The 12938-nt window shown below is 35.0% G+C and overlaps 1 protein-coding gene across 1 annotated transcript in view; it reads right to left on the reverse strand.

Annotated features, from left to right (window-relative positions):
* The window catches only part of LOC116582739 (transmembrane protease serine 11B-like), a 37318-nt gene that overhangs the window by 21190 nt on the left and 3190 nt on the right, over positions 1-12938 (reverse strand). Inside the window, exon 2 of the mRNA XM_032330431.1 lies at positions 11400-11539. Coding sequence (XP_032186322.1) covers positions 11400-11539 — 140 coding nt within the window. The remainder of the gene's footprint in view (positions 1-11399; positions 11540-12938) is intronic.

The following is a 12938-nucleotide window of genomic DNA, read 5'->3' on the forward strand; positions in this document are numbered from 1 at the left end:
AGTGTTTCACTATTCAATAGGATGTTAGCTGTCACTTCACCAGATTAAGGAAGTTATCTTCTGTTTTTAGTTAGATGTATTTCATAATAAATGAACTTTGAATTTCATCAAATGCTGTTTTTTGCATAATGGAGATAATCATACTTCTTTTCTACCTTTATTTGATCAATGTTGTAAGTCACATTGATTGATATTTAAATATTAAACCAACTCTATTTCTGAAACAATACCAACTTGATTGTAACTGATACACATTTTATGTATCACTGGGTTTCATATGCTAGTTTGTTTAAGATTTTTGCGTCCATGCTTCTGAGAGAGGATGGCACAGTTTTCCCGTCTTTTAATATCATTGTTAAGCTTCATAGTCAAAGTTTGTTGGCCTTATTAAACAAGGTGGGAAATAACTATCTTGTTGCAAATAAATTTTAAAATTTATATGAAGTAAAAAATTTATAGAAAAAGAGACCCTTAATTTGCCAAAACTGACATAATCACCACTATACTATAAGAGTTACTACCTGCCTTTTCAAGAATACTACATTTTGGACTTTGCACAAACTTGAAATAAACTTTCCATTTTACCAACTCACTAAGATTCAGGAGTTTATCTCTTGAAAAAGCTAATAACAGAAATATCATCTGTAACAAATACAAATATTACCTATTATTTACTGCCAACTTATATTTTTAAACAAAATTTAAAGATATGAAAATACTTTTATTAGGTATCAATCATCATATGCATCTCTTCTTCCTTTTGATTTGCTTCTAGTATCAGAAATAGGGTTTTGAAGGGACGGGGGGGTGGGAGGTTGGGGTACCAGGTGGTGGGTATTATAGAGGGCACGGATTGCATGGAGCACGGGGTGTGGTGCAAAAATAATGAATACTGTTATGCTGGAAATAAATAAATAAATAAATAAATGAATAAAATAAAACAAAAAAAAAAAAAAGAAAGAAATAGAAACTGTGGACTGGTATGGTTCTCCAACTTTCCATGGATGGAGAACATTGCTGCTGAAAGAGGATAAACTTTTCTCCCATTTTGAACAAAGAGTAAAATTTTAGTACTCATGCCATTTTTCTTTTCTCAGCCCCACAATCATAGAAGAGCTGTCAGTTCTTAAAGGAAAGGCACAGATGTCATATTATAGTTATGGTCTTGTTGAATCATCATTCTTTAAATGACTGAGTTATAGAATGTACATTTGTTCTAAGGACACTCCCACAGACATCATGTCCTAACTTCAAGTCAACCATGAAGTCTCAATGTCAGCTCGGATAAAAATTATTCAAATGCTTTGCAGCAACTGGAATTATTCACTCCATGATGGTACTTCCTCTTCCTGGGTGTATATTTTCCCCAGAAGCTTTATCTTGTTATTTGCATCTATATTCATTTATTTTCAAAGTCCTTCAAAACTGTCTTAAGGCTTTCTACTAAATCTTCTACAAAAACTCTGGCCCACAGTAATTCTATTATTTTTTGTGATGAAATTTCACATACCTCATAGCAACTAATGATTATTTACTATTCTATTTGTGCCATATCTATTTCCCCAAGTAGATTATAAAGTCCTGAATTGTAAGGTTTATGTCTTATATTAGTTTTTCATACATTCTAGTGGGTTTTTGTTTGTTTGTTTGTTTGTTTTTGTTTTTTGAGAAAGAGAGTGAGAGAGAGGATGGGTAGAGGGGCAGATGGAGAGGGAGAGAATCTTAAGCAGGCTCCATACTGAGCATGGAGCCTGATGGGTGGCTTGATCTTATAATCCTGAGATTATGACCTGAGCTGAAATCAAGAGTCCAAAACTGAACTGCCTGAGACACCCAGGTATCCCAATTCCAGATTCTCAATAAGCACTTACAGGTTGTCTAATTCTTACAACATGAAACAGAAAGCAAGCGCTTCTTCTCCTTTCTTTCTATTTCTTGTTTATTCCAACATAGTATTTGGTTCTTCTTAATACAATTTTCTTTTGCATTTGCAGTAATATTTTGGGTTAGCTTAGCTGGTGAACTAGCAGAGACCTTTTTAATTATAGCAAAATTAGAAGCTCGGTTTTACCACGAAAGCCCATATGATCAAGCTGTAGGGAATTATTTCATATTTATTAAACTCATGAGACATACTTTTCTGTCCAAGATGTCATTTAGTTAACTTAGAATGGGAGCTACCCAGTTCTTTATGTATCAACTCCATAACTAGGAAACTAGCTACATATTCTCAAGGGAACTGTGTAACCTAGTCAATAGGCCTGTTACTCAATAAGGAATGTGTATGTATCAAAACCAAACATTCCAATACTTAGCTGCCTACTTTCTGTATGTCCGCTAGAGAAAAACATTTCTTGTTCATTTGTAATTGAACAACTGCTGTTCAATGAGTTTCAGTCTTATAAGATGAATTACTAAATGTACTTACAAGTGAAACAGTGGCAGTGTAATAACCAGTGTCCATGGAATTTTGATATGTCATAAAATGAGAGAAGTATAAGAACAAATATTATACAGTTTATTTTTTTTTTTTACCTGAGAAAAGCTAATATTTAAAATCACTTGTCCCTGAGTTTGACATCAATTTTAGATTCAAAAAAATCCAGAATATATTACTGAAGCATGGCTTGGGCAAATCTAAAAATTGAAACCAATCATTACTTGAAGCCTATGCGTTGTCAGATTAACCTTATATCCACTTTATTTTTATTTTTAAATTAAATTTAATTTTATTTCTTTTCAATGTTCCAAGATTCATTATTTATGCACCACACCCAATGATCCATGCAATACGTGCCCTCCAAAATACCCACCACCAGGTTCACCCAACCCTCCACCCCCCTCTCCCTTCCATAACCCTCAGTTTGTTTCACAGAGTCCACAGTCTCTCATGGTTTGGATTCCCGCCATCTCACTTCTCCTCTCCATCTCCCAGTGTCCTCCGTGTTATTGCTTATGCTCCACAAATAAGTGAAACCATATGATACTTGACTCTTTCTGTTTGACTTATTTCACTCAGCATAATCTTTTCCAGTCCCATCCATATTGATACAAAAGTTGGGTATTCATCCTTTCTGATGGAGGCATAATACTCCATTGTTTATATCTCCTTTAGATTAGAAGATTAAGGCAATGTGATAGAGTTATACAGAAGTACTACTCTTATCATCATCATCTTAATAATTATTATCATCATTCATATAAAAATAATAGCTGTCACTTATTGAAGGTACATTAGCAGCCTTGTATCATCACTTCCCGTGTTTTTATATACACAATTTCATATTAAAATTTTCAACAATTCTATAAGTACTGACATTCTCATTTTACAAGTGAAGAAATTGAACTTCACAGAGTTTAGGGTTGCCTGAGTGGCTCAGTCAGTTAAGCACCTGCCTTTGGCTCAGATCACGATTTTAGGGTCCTGGAAATCACACCCCCATCAGGCTGGGCACCCAATGAGGAGTCTGCTTCTCCCCCTCTCTCTGCCCCTCCCCCCATCATGTGCTCTCTCTCTATCTCAAATAAATAAATAAAACTTTAAAAAAAATTTTTGAACTTTACAGAGTTTAAATTACTTGTCAAAATTTACATAGATAGTGAGAATAAAATCAAGACAAATTTTTCTTAAATAAATGGGACTGGAATTTCCAGTAATGATAGACTAAGAATTTAGACCAACACTTCTGATAATTATAGTAAGAAAGATGAAAAAATATATAGTTAAAATTCTTTTGAAGAGATCAGAGAGCTAATAATAAAATGAAGAATTTCAGGACAAAGATCTAGTTTGAAGATAAACCCAAAGAAGTTAGCCTCTTATTTGGGGCTCCTATTTTTGAAAAAGGATGCTGTGTGTCTTAAAAGATGAAGAGGACATTTGGCAGTATCAAGGAGACACGATCAAATATGGAATCCAGGATCTGTTATGGGTAGAGTGATTGGTAACCTTCACTGTGATTGGAGTTGGACTTTTGAAAAGCAACTGCCTAAGTATAAATATATCCTAAATCTGGATATCTTTATGGGAAAAGAAGATATTCCTGCTTTAGGGAGATCATAAATCTTAATGTAAAGGGTAAAATAATAACCATCCAGAAGGTGATTTAGGAAATGATCTTTATGACCTTGAAGAAAGGAAAGTCTTTACACAAGGAGTACACAGAAGTAAAAACCATAAGAGAAAAAAAATGGTAAATTGAGCATATTTAAATCCTATTTCTCAAAAGACCCATTAAGAATGTGAAAGGCAAACCACAGAACGGAAAATATCTTTGTAATGCATGTTTCTGACAAGAAACTTATATGTAGAATAGATAAAGCACTCCTGAAAGTCAAATTTTTAAGAAGGCAGACGTCCACCCCCCCCCAAAAATAGACCCACTTCAGAAAAAAATAAGATATGTAAAGTACATAATCATATGAAAAGATGTTCAACTTCATTAGTCATCAAGGAAATGGAAATCAAACCACTGTATATTGATCATTTTGGGTTAAGTTAAAAAAATGTAGTAATACCAAACGTTGTTGGGAAGAGGAGCTAAATCACTGCTGGTGGAAGAGTAAACTGGAATAATCCCTTTGGGAAAGGACTTGGCAATTTCTATTAAAGCAGAATTTGTGCATGCCTTTTAATTCAGCAATTTCACTCCTATTCTAAACCCACCACAAATGGCATTTGCACCTGTGCTAAAACCATATACAAGAACATTCCCAGCAACACCATTCGCCATAGCTCCAACATGTAAACAACCCAAGTGTCCATGAACAAAAGAATGGCTACATACTTGTATTTTTATACAATAAAATATTCTACAGCACTTCAAGTAAAAGAAGTTTGGATGCATGTAGAAACATAGATGACTCTCACAAGTGAAAGAATCAGAAACAAAATAATATGTATTATCCATTTCTGTAATATTCAAACACTTAGACCTAAATTATAAAGTTAGAAGTCCAGGATAGTGTTTGGTTTTGGAGGAAAAGACACATTGCTTGGGGGAAATTTTTTTGGATGGGGTAGGTGGCATGTAGCTTCTAGATGCTGGCAGTGCACTATTTTTCGATTAGGTGGTAATTACATGAGTGTTGGCTTTGTGACGATTCATTGATCTGTACATTTGTCCTTAGTATTCTTTTCTATGTGTGTTATTCTCCACAACAAATTTCTGGAAGAAGTACAATATACGTTATTAAAAAAGAAAACAAAATAATAAGCCTGTCAAGTATATATACTAAAAATTTACTATACTGCACAACACCTTATAAGGTACAGTGGAGGTAGATTAAAATGACAGAGAAAAGAATTCACCTGCCACCTAAAGAGATTACATAGAATAAAAGAAACCAAATGTGTTTTTAACACATGTAAACATTGTTATTATAATAACCAAATGACTTTTTCCAAGAAAACTGACATGTCTAAGGGATAATATATTCCAATGCATTTTTCAAATGAAGTTTTCATAAAAAGAAAAGAGTATTCATTATTTTCTTACTAACATAACATAAAATTTATAACACACTGCTGATGGTCAAACCTCTAGTCTCAATTTTTATAGCTGTAAATATATTTATGTGATAAATTTGGTTTTGTTCATACAACTAAACATTTTAAATTTCTCCTCAGTAGTAAGTACTTCCCAAGTATTCTAGAAAGAACTACTCAAATTATAGATACTATACATTTTATTATGGTTTGCAATATATTTTCAGCTTTCTGAAAATGCCAGTATTTTATGCAACTTCAGAAGTTTTGTTTTGTTTTTTTTTTTTTGAAGAGTGCATTCACAAATGGTAATTGGCACAAAAACAGACACACAGATCAATGGAACAGAATAGAGAGCCCAGAAATAGACCCTCAACTCTATGGTCAACTAATCTTTGACAAAGCAGGAAAGAATGTCCAATGGAAAAAAGACAGCCTCTTTAATAAATGGTGTTGGGAAAATTGGACAGCCACATGCAGAAAAATGAAATTGGACCATTTCCTTACACCACACACAAAAATAGACTCAAAATGGATGAAGGACCTCAATGTGAGAAAGGAATCCATCAAAATCCTTGAGGAGAACACAGGCGGCAACCTCTTCGACCTCAGCCGCAGCGACATCTTCCTAGGAACATCGCCAAAGGCAAGGGAAGCAAGGGCAAAAATGAACCACTGGGACTTCATCAAGATCAAAAGCTTTTGCACAGCAAAGGAAACAGTTAACAAAATCAAAAGACAACTGACAGAATGGGAGAAGATATTTGCAAATGACATATCAGATAAAGGACTAGAGTTATCTTCTTTTATAATTAAAAAAAATATATAGATATCTTAATTGTGCTCCCAGAATTAATTCACTTGAAGTGGCAGATTTTCATTCCTGGTGTGAACTCTGATTTCTATCTGGAGTCCTACCTACATATTTCTCTTTGGAAAAAGAGTCCATTTTTATTTTTATTTTTATTTTTTAAAGATTTTACTTATTTATTTGACACAGAGAGAGAGAGAGAGATCACAAGTAGGCAGAGAATCAGGCAGAGAGAGAGGAGGAAGCAGGTTCCCTGTTGAGTAAGAGTCCCATGTGGGGCTCGATCTCAGGACCCTGAGACCATGACATGAGCTGAAGGCAGAGGCTTAACCCTCTGAACCACCCAGGTGCCCCAAAAGTCCATTTTTTTTTAAAGATTTTATTTTTTTTATTTGACAGAGATCACAAGTAGGCAGAGAGGCAGGAGGAAGCAGGCTTCCCGCCGAGCAGAGAGCCGGATGAGGGGCTCGATCCCAGGACCCTGAGATCATGACCTGAGCGGAAGGCAGAGGCTTTAACCCACTGAGCCACCCAGGCACCCCCAAAAGTCCATTTTTAAATGGCACACTGAGTGCAATTTATTTACTACTGTCCTCATATTTATTTTTAAAATATAGAATTACTTTTTGTAGGCACTGTGGCTAATTTAAATAATAAAGTAAGACAAAATTAATAAATTCATATGCTATATGTAACTAATAGCAGTTACAAAAGAAATTATTCTTTCCCATTATTCTGATAAGGATTCAACTTAGTTTTTCTGAATATTTTCTTCATTTGTTTCTTCTCTTGCCTTTTACCCCTGTTCACATCACTCATCTCAGGAACCTCTAAATTCCCAGCTCAGGCTTGTCCCATTGTCTAATATGAGTCCTTCTCATTCCTTTCTCCAACTCACTAAAAAGTGTTCTTTGGAAGTCACAAAACGATTACTGCAAAATTTTCACGTCCTGAATCTCTTCTCCAAATATTATCTTCTTGCTCTAATGGGGACCTGACTTTCCTCCAGCATAAAGATTTCTTCACCGCCATTTAAAGTGGTGGCTATTCTTTTTCCCCAACCCTTTTCACCACTGTCCATATGGGTGAAGAGGATATTTCCTTGCTCATCATTGCCAATTGCAAATCATTATCCCTCTTTACTCCTTGGAATCAATTGTATGCTACTATAACTCCATGTGGGATGTATTGAGAATTCATAAGGAAGGTGTAGTAGGCTGAATAATGTACACCAATACATATCAGTCCCCAATCCCTAGAACTTGGAAATGTTACCTTATAAGGAAAAAGAGTCATTGCAGTTCTAAGTTAAGGATCTTGATATGAAGAGATTATCCTTGATGATTGAAGTGGGCTGTAATTTGAACTACAAGGGTCCCTTATTAGAGAGAGGCAAAGGGAAATTGGACAGACAGAAGAGGAGAAAGTCATGTGAAGACGGAGACAGAAACTGGAGTGATTTGACCACAAGCAAAGGTATGTGGCAGCCACAAGAAACCAGAAAAGGAAGGGGGGGATACTGCCCTAGAGCCTCTGAAGAAAGGTTAATATGACTTTTAGCATGAAGAGCAGTGGACAATGACCTGAGATAAAGCTGAGAGATAGTAAGGGACTAGATCCTGGTAGACCTGGTGGATCATGTTAGGGTTTCTTCATCCTAAAGCAAAGGTACAGTTATTGGATATTTTAAGCAAGGGAATGATCTAATCAACTTTGTATTTTAGGGATATTATCCTGCCTAGAGAAGGGCTGTTGTGTGGAGGGCAGCAAGAGAGGATGTAGAGAGCTTAGTTACAAAGGACTTGTAGAAATCCAGGTAGGTTCCTTGGTCATGAGAGCAGAGCCTTTATGAATGAGATTAATACCTTTTTATAAAAGAGACCCTGAAGACCTCCCTTGCCTCTTCTATCAGGTAGTGCCATAATGAGAAGATGGAAGTTTAAGAACCAGGAATTCAAGTTCCCATAAGGTACCAAACTTGCTTGCACCTTGATCTTGGGCTTCCTAGCATCCAGAACTGTCAAAAAGAAATAGCTGTTGTTTTCAGGCTACCTAGTCTATGGTATTCTAAGGTAGCAGCCCAAAGAGACTACAACAATTAACCAATGAGCAAGGAAGGAGTTGGTTTCAAAGCCCTAGAGTCTTTGCTTCCATTTAGGACATGTCAGAGAGGCCAGTGTATGTCTAAGGAGGTTATGTCAGCTTCAGAGGTCTATATGGCATTGATTGAAAGCCTTGTTTCAACTTCTCCTCTTCCCAGTACCTCTTACTTCACTGTCTTAGAGATGTTATTTCAGTGACCTCTATCCAATAAACACATATACACAAGTCTCTGTCATAGAGTCCATTTTCTGGGAACTTATGAGAGAGAATCTCTAGCTTTTAAAAGAATTTAGTTCATTTATACTTATTATGATTACTCATATATCTAAGCTTGTTTCTGCCATTTTTATGGTTTTGTTATGCTTAATTTGCTTTTATTATTTCTGCTTTATAATGGATTGAGCATATTTCTTTATTTTTATTTTATAATTTCTTAGGTGGCTTAGAAATTACATCTTATTTCAATTTATGTAATGATTACCTAAAAGTTTCTAGTAAAAACTTAAACATATATCTCTGCCATTCCCTAGACTGAAGAGTATCTATAGAATATTTTAGCACCCCTTTGAACTAAAATAATCTGAGATTTTAATTTTAGAATTCTTTTTTGTTTGCATGTTATACAAAAATATTATTGGAAGTTAACCAGGTTTCTCTGGTACCTTTTAATAATCTCTCTTTGATCCTAGTTAGTTTTTGTAGTGTTCATTAACAACAACAACAAAAAAGCCTATATATTTTTCTTACCACTTGAATGCCAACTTTGGAGCTCTACTCATAGCACAAGTAAATTTCAGAAGCTAAATGTAAATAAAAAGTAAAATGACAAAAATAATAGAAAAGAATGTAGAAAACGTTGTACATTTTTTTTTAAACGTAAAAAACTTGCTAAGCAAGACACAAAGCCAAAAAGTAATAAAGGAAAATAACTGAGTTTGACAACCTAAGAAAATGAAGCTTAACTATGATAAGTATCATTTATAAAGTTAAAAGAAAAATGACAGACTGAGGAGGGAAAAATTTTACTGCATATGTAAAAGAAAAATGATTATTTGGGTGCCTGGGTGGTATAGTTGGTTAAGTGTGGGGCTTTTGATTTGAGCTCAGGTCATGATCTCAGGATCATGACATCAAGCCCTGTGTCAGGCTCTATGTTCAGCACAGTGTCAATTTGAGATTCTCTCTCTCACTTTTCCTTGGCCCCTCCCACCTGTGCTCTCTTGCTGTCTCTCTGGGAAGAGGAAGGAAGGAAGGAGAGAAGGAAGGAAGGAAAGAAAGAAAGAGAAAGAAAGAGAGAGAGAGAGAGAGACAGAGAGGAAGGAAGGAAAGGAAGAAAGCAGGAAAGAAAGAGGATTACTTCCATAATACATAAAGGGATTCAACACAGCTGTATGAAAAAGGCAAATAACCCAGTAGGAGAAACAAACAAACAAACAAACAAACAGGAAGCACTATAAACAGACAACTCACAGAAGTACATTGAACAGTAAAACTTTGGGAAATTATTTTGCCTTAATTGAGTTGAAAAAGCTTAATAGTTAATGAAATGCAAATTAGAACAATTAGGATATTATTTTTATTCATCAGATGGGAAATTAAAAATGGCAAGTTGAAGAATGCAAGGAAAGTAGTGGGTTGTTACAATCTATATGGGATTATTTTGCAATATATGTCAAAATTCAGCAGTAACATTTCTAGATAACACACCTATTCATATATTTTCAAATATGCATAAAAATGTATTACAAGTATTATGGCAGAGACTAATAGCTACCAGTAAAATCCTCTTCTCTTAAAAAAAAAAAATCCTTTTCTCTTTCTAGTTTGTTCTTTCCAGCCACTGTTTACTTAAATGTGAATGTGTGACTGATTTACTCTCCAGTGGCATGTGAGCAGAACTCGTGTGTACTGTACTTCTGGTGCAGGGCTTTTAAGAAAAGTAAGTGTGCCTTCTCCGTGATCACTTTCTTCTTCTGTAGGCTGAATACAACATGATAAGGGTTCCTCATGGATGGTAGAGCTCCATGATGGAAGCCTCCTGGGTCCATGAAACACTTTTTTGAAGAAAATTACTTGGTGATCTGAAACACCTGCACTGGACAATCATGTGAGCAAGACATAAATTTCTACGCTTGAGACATTATGTTTTTACTTTGAATGTTATAACAGTTTTGTGTTATCTAGAAAATACAATATGTTCCCTGCAGCATTCTGTTAATTAGGGGAAACCAGAAAGAGCTAAATCTATCCATCAACATAGGAGTTGCTATATAAATTATAGGAAATCTAAGTAATGTTTTCAGCACATAGAATGAAATTGTTCAAAGTTGAAATTTTCATGTTGGATATCTAACAATTTCCTTATAAGTCATTAACAAATTATTTTTAAAGTGTCACTTTTAATAAGAATTAAAAAAACAGATGAAGCAATTCTCAAAAAAAAAAAAACCAACACAACAACTACTCACACATAATGATGCATTATTTTTGAATTATTTTAATTCTTGCTTACCACTTTTTTGGCACTTAAAAAGCAAACATCACAGACACTCCCCATTGATCCTCATTGAAAATCAATTGCAGATTAAAAAATAGCCACAGGAACTTCATCTACTTAAAAAAGAACACATACCTTTGTTCAGGAAATAATAACAAAAAAAGGCTTAAAGATACTGTGCCAATTGTTTTATTTTTAAAATTAAAGGAGTTGCTAGTTCATTTCTACACGTAAGTTACATAAGAAAACCACATAGTCCTTTTTTGTCAGGTTTATGACCCAGGAATGCCTTTCTCAAAGACCTGAGAGCCTTATCCTTGAAATGTAAATATCATAAGGGGTGACACTCCCATCTCCCATTTTCTGTGGGAGGGTAGGAGCCCAACTTCAGTGGCACTTTACTCCTATTTGTAAAACAACATCCTGTCACAAAGATATGAAAAATTTCGTTTTTGTCTGGATGAAACCAATTAGCTAACACAGATGGTCACCTCAATTACCAGGTGAAGCTAGGATGAACCATGTCTGACAAATAGAACTTTGCAATTCTGCCAATTCTGTCTTCTCTTCCCAGTTTACAGGCAGCAGTTTTACCCTCCTCCGTATTCTCTTCAGACGTTAGTTTCACTATATACAGATGCTGTAAGCGTGAGATTTCAACAAGTAATGCATTTCCTATTTAAATCCTGAAAACTTTTAGTTCATTATTCCCATGCTTAGCATGGTTTAGAAATCTCAGAAATTAAACTAGAAAAATAATTAATTACTTAAAATATTAAGAGAAGGATCTGCATCTATGGTTGTTATGTATCAATTATAAAACAGCTTCTGCGTTTCTCCTCAGTCTTCTTTGGCAGGAAGAAGCCTGAAAATCAAGAGTATCTATTCATTTACACCACCAGAAGTGCTAGAATTAATAAGAGAAATATTCTAGTGCTGATAAAGGCTTCATTGCTGTGCGTGCGGTCTGATACAAGTTGTTTCTTTGAAAATGTTTTGTGAATTTCTTGAATGTGTTAAAATGAAGTTATTAAATTCTATATGTTCATATAAAAGGATATTAAGATAATAGCCCTATTATTAATATAGTGCCTTATTGTAGTAGAATATATGATTGGCTTTATATAGTTTCTAAGTGGTTAGTAGGGATATAGGAGGACAATGCAGCAGGAGTGGTGGTAAATGTAGAATTGTGCACCAGAGGAGGTTAGGGTTGACAACTGGTGTGTGTTTTCATAGTAGACTATGTAAGATTGAGGAAGAAATGGGAAGCTACAAACATTTTGGTGCTATATTAACTTCTTTTGCGTGTGAACTATTTGGTTTCCCACCTCTAGAGGGTGGGTTGCCCACAGGATTGGTTTTACTGCCTTGAAGACACTTCACAGGGTTTGTGACTGCTGGGGTTCTACCCTGTATCTTGTTCCCATTCTGTCTTGCATCATGTAGCTGCCTGATAGGATGACAATTTATGTCGGGGGAAAAAAATAGGCAATGTGTTCCACCAGGTAATGCATGTATGTTTTCATAGTAAAATATAAGAATTGATCTTTGAACTTCTTTCAAAAAGTATTGGTGAGTCATTCTTTAAAAAAAATCAAGTTGAAAGATAACTGATGACAGATCCTTCAAAAGCCTTCCAATATACAACATTGATTACTGCCAAATCTGCCTGTAAGCCCATGTTCATCAAAGAGTGATCCACCAGCAAATGATTATTTAAAATGCACATTCCTAGACAACCCCAGCCCAAATGTATGCAGGTTTGGGAAGGGGGCCCAAAATGAATTGATGACAAATATTTCTGGTGAGTTTATAGACACTTAAGTGTGAAAAACATTGCTCTAAGAGTATTTGAATGAGTTATAACAAGAACAACAACAAAAACTCCAGGAGCTAAGGACGTTACTGTATATCCTTTAAAATTGTACAGGGTTTTAACCCTGAAAGTATGAGACCAGTGGTTTTTGACATGTACTGAAACTTGTAAAAGAATTATGAGTATCCCCTTGGGTACCCAGCTGCCAGATTTTTTAAGA

Source organism: Mustela erminea, chromosome 2 (assembly GCF_009829155.1).
Source record: "Mustela erminea isolate mMusErm1 chromosome 2, mMusErm1.Pri, whole genome shotgun sequence".
NCBI lineage: Eukaryota > Metazoa > Chordata > Mammalia > Carnivora > Mustelidae > Mustela > Mustela erminea.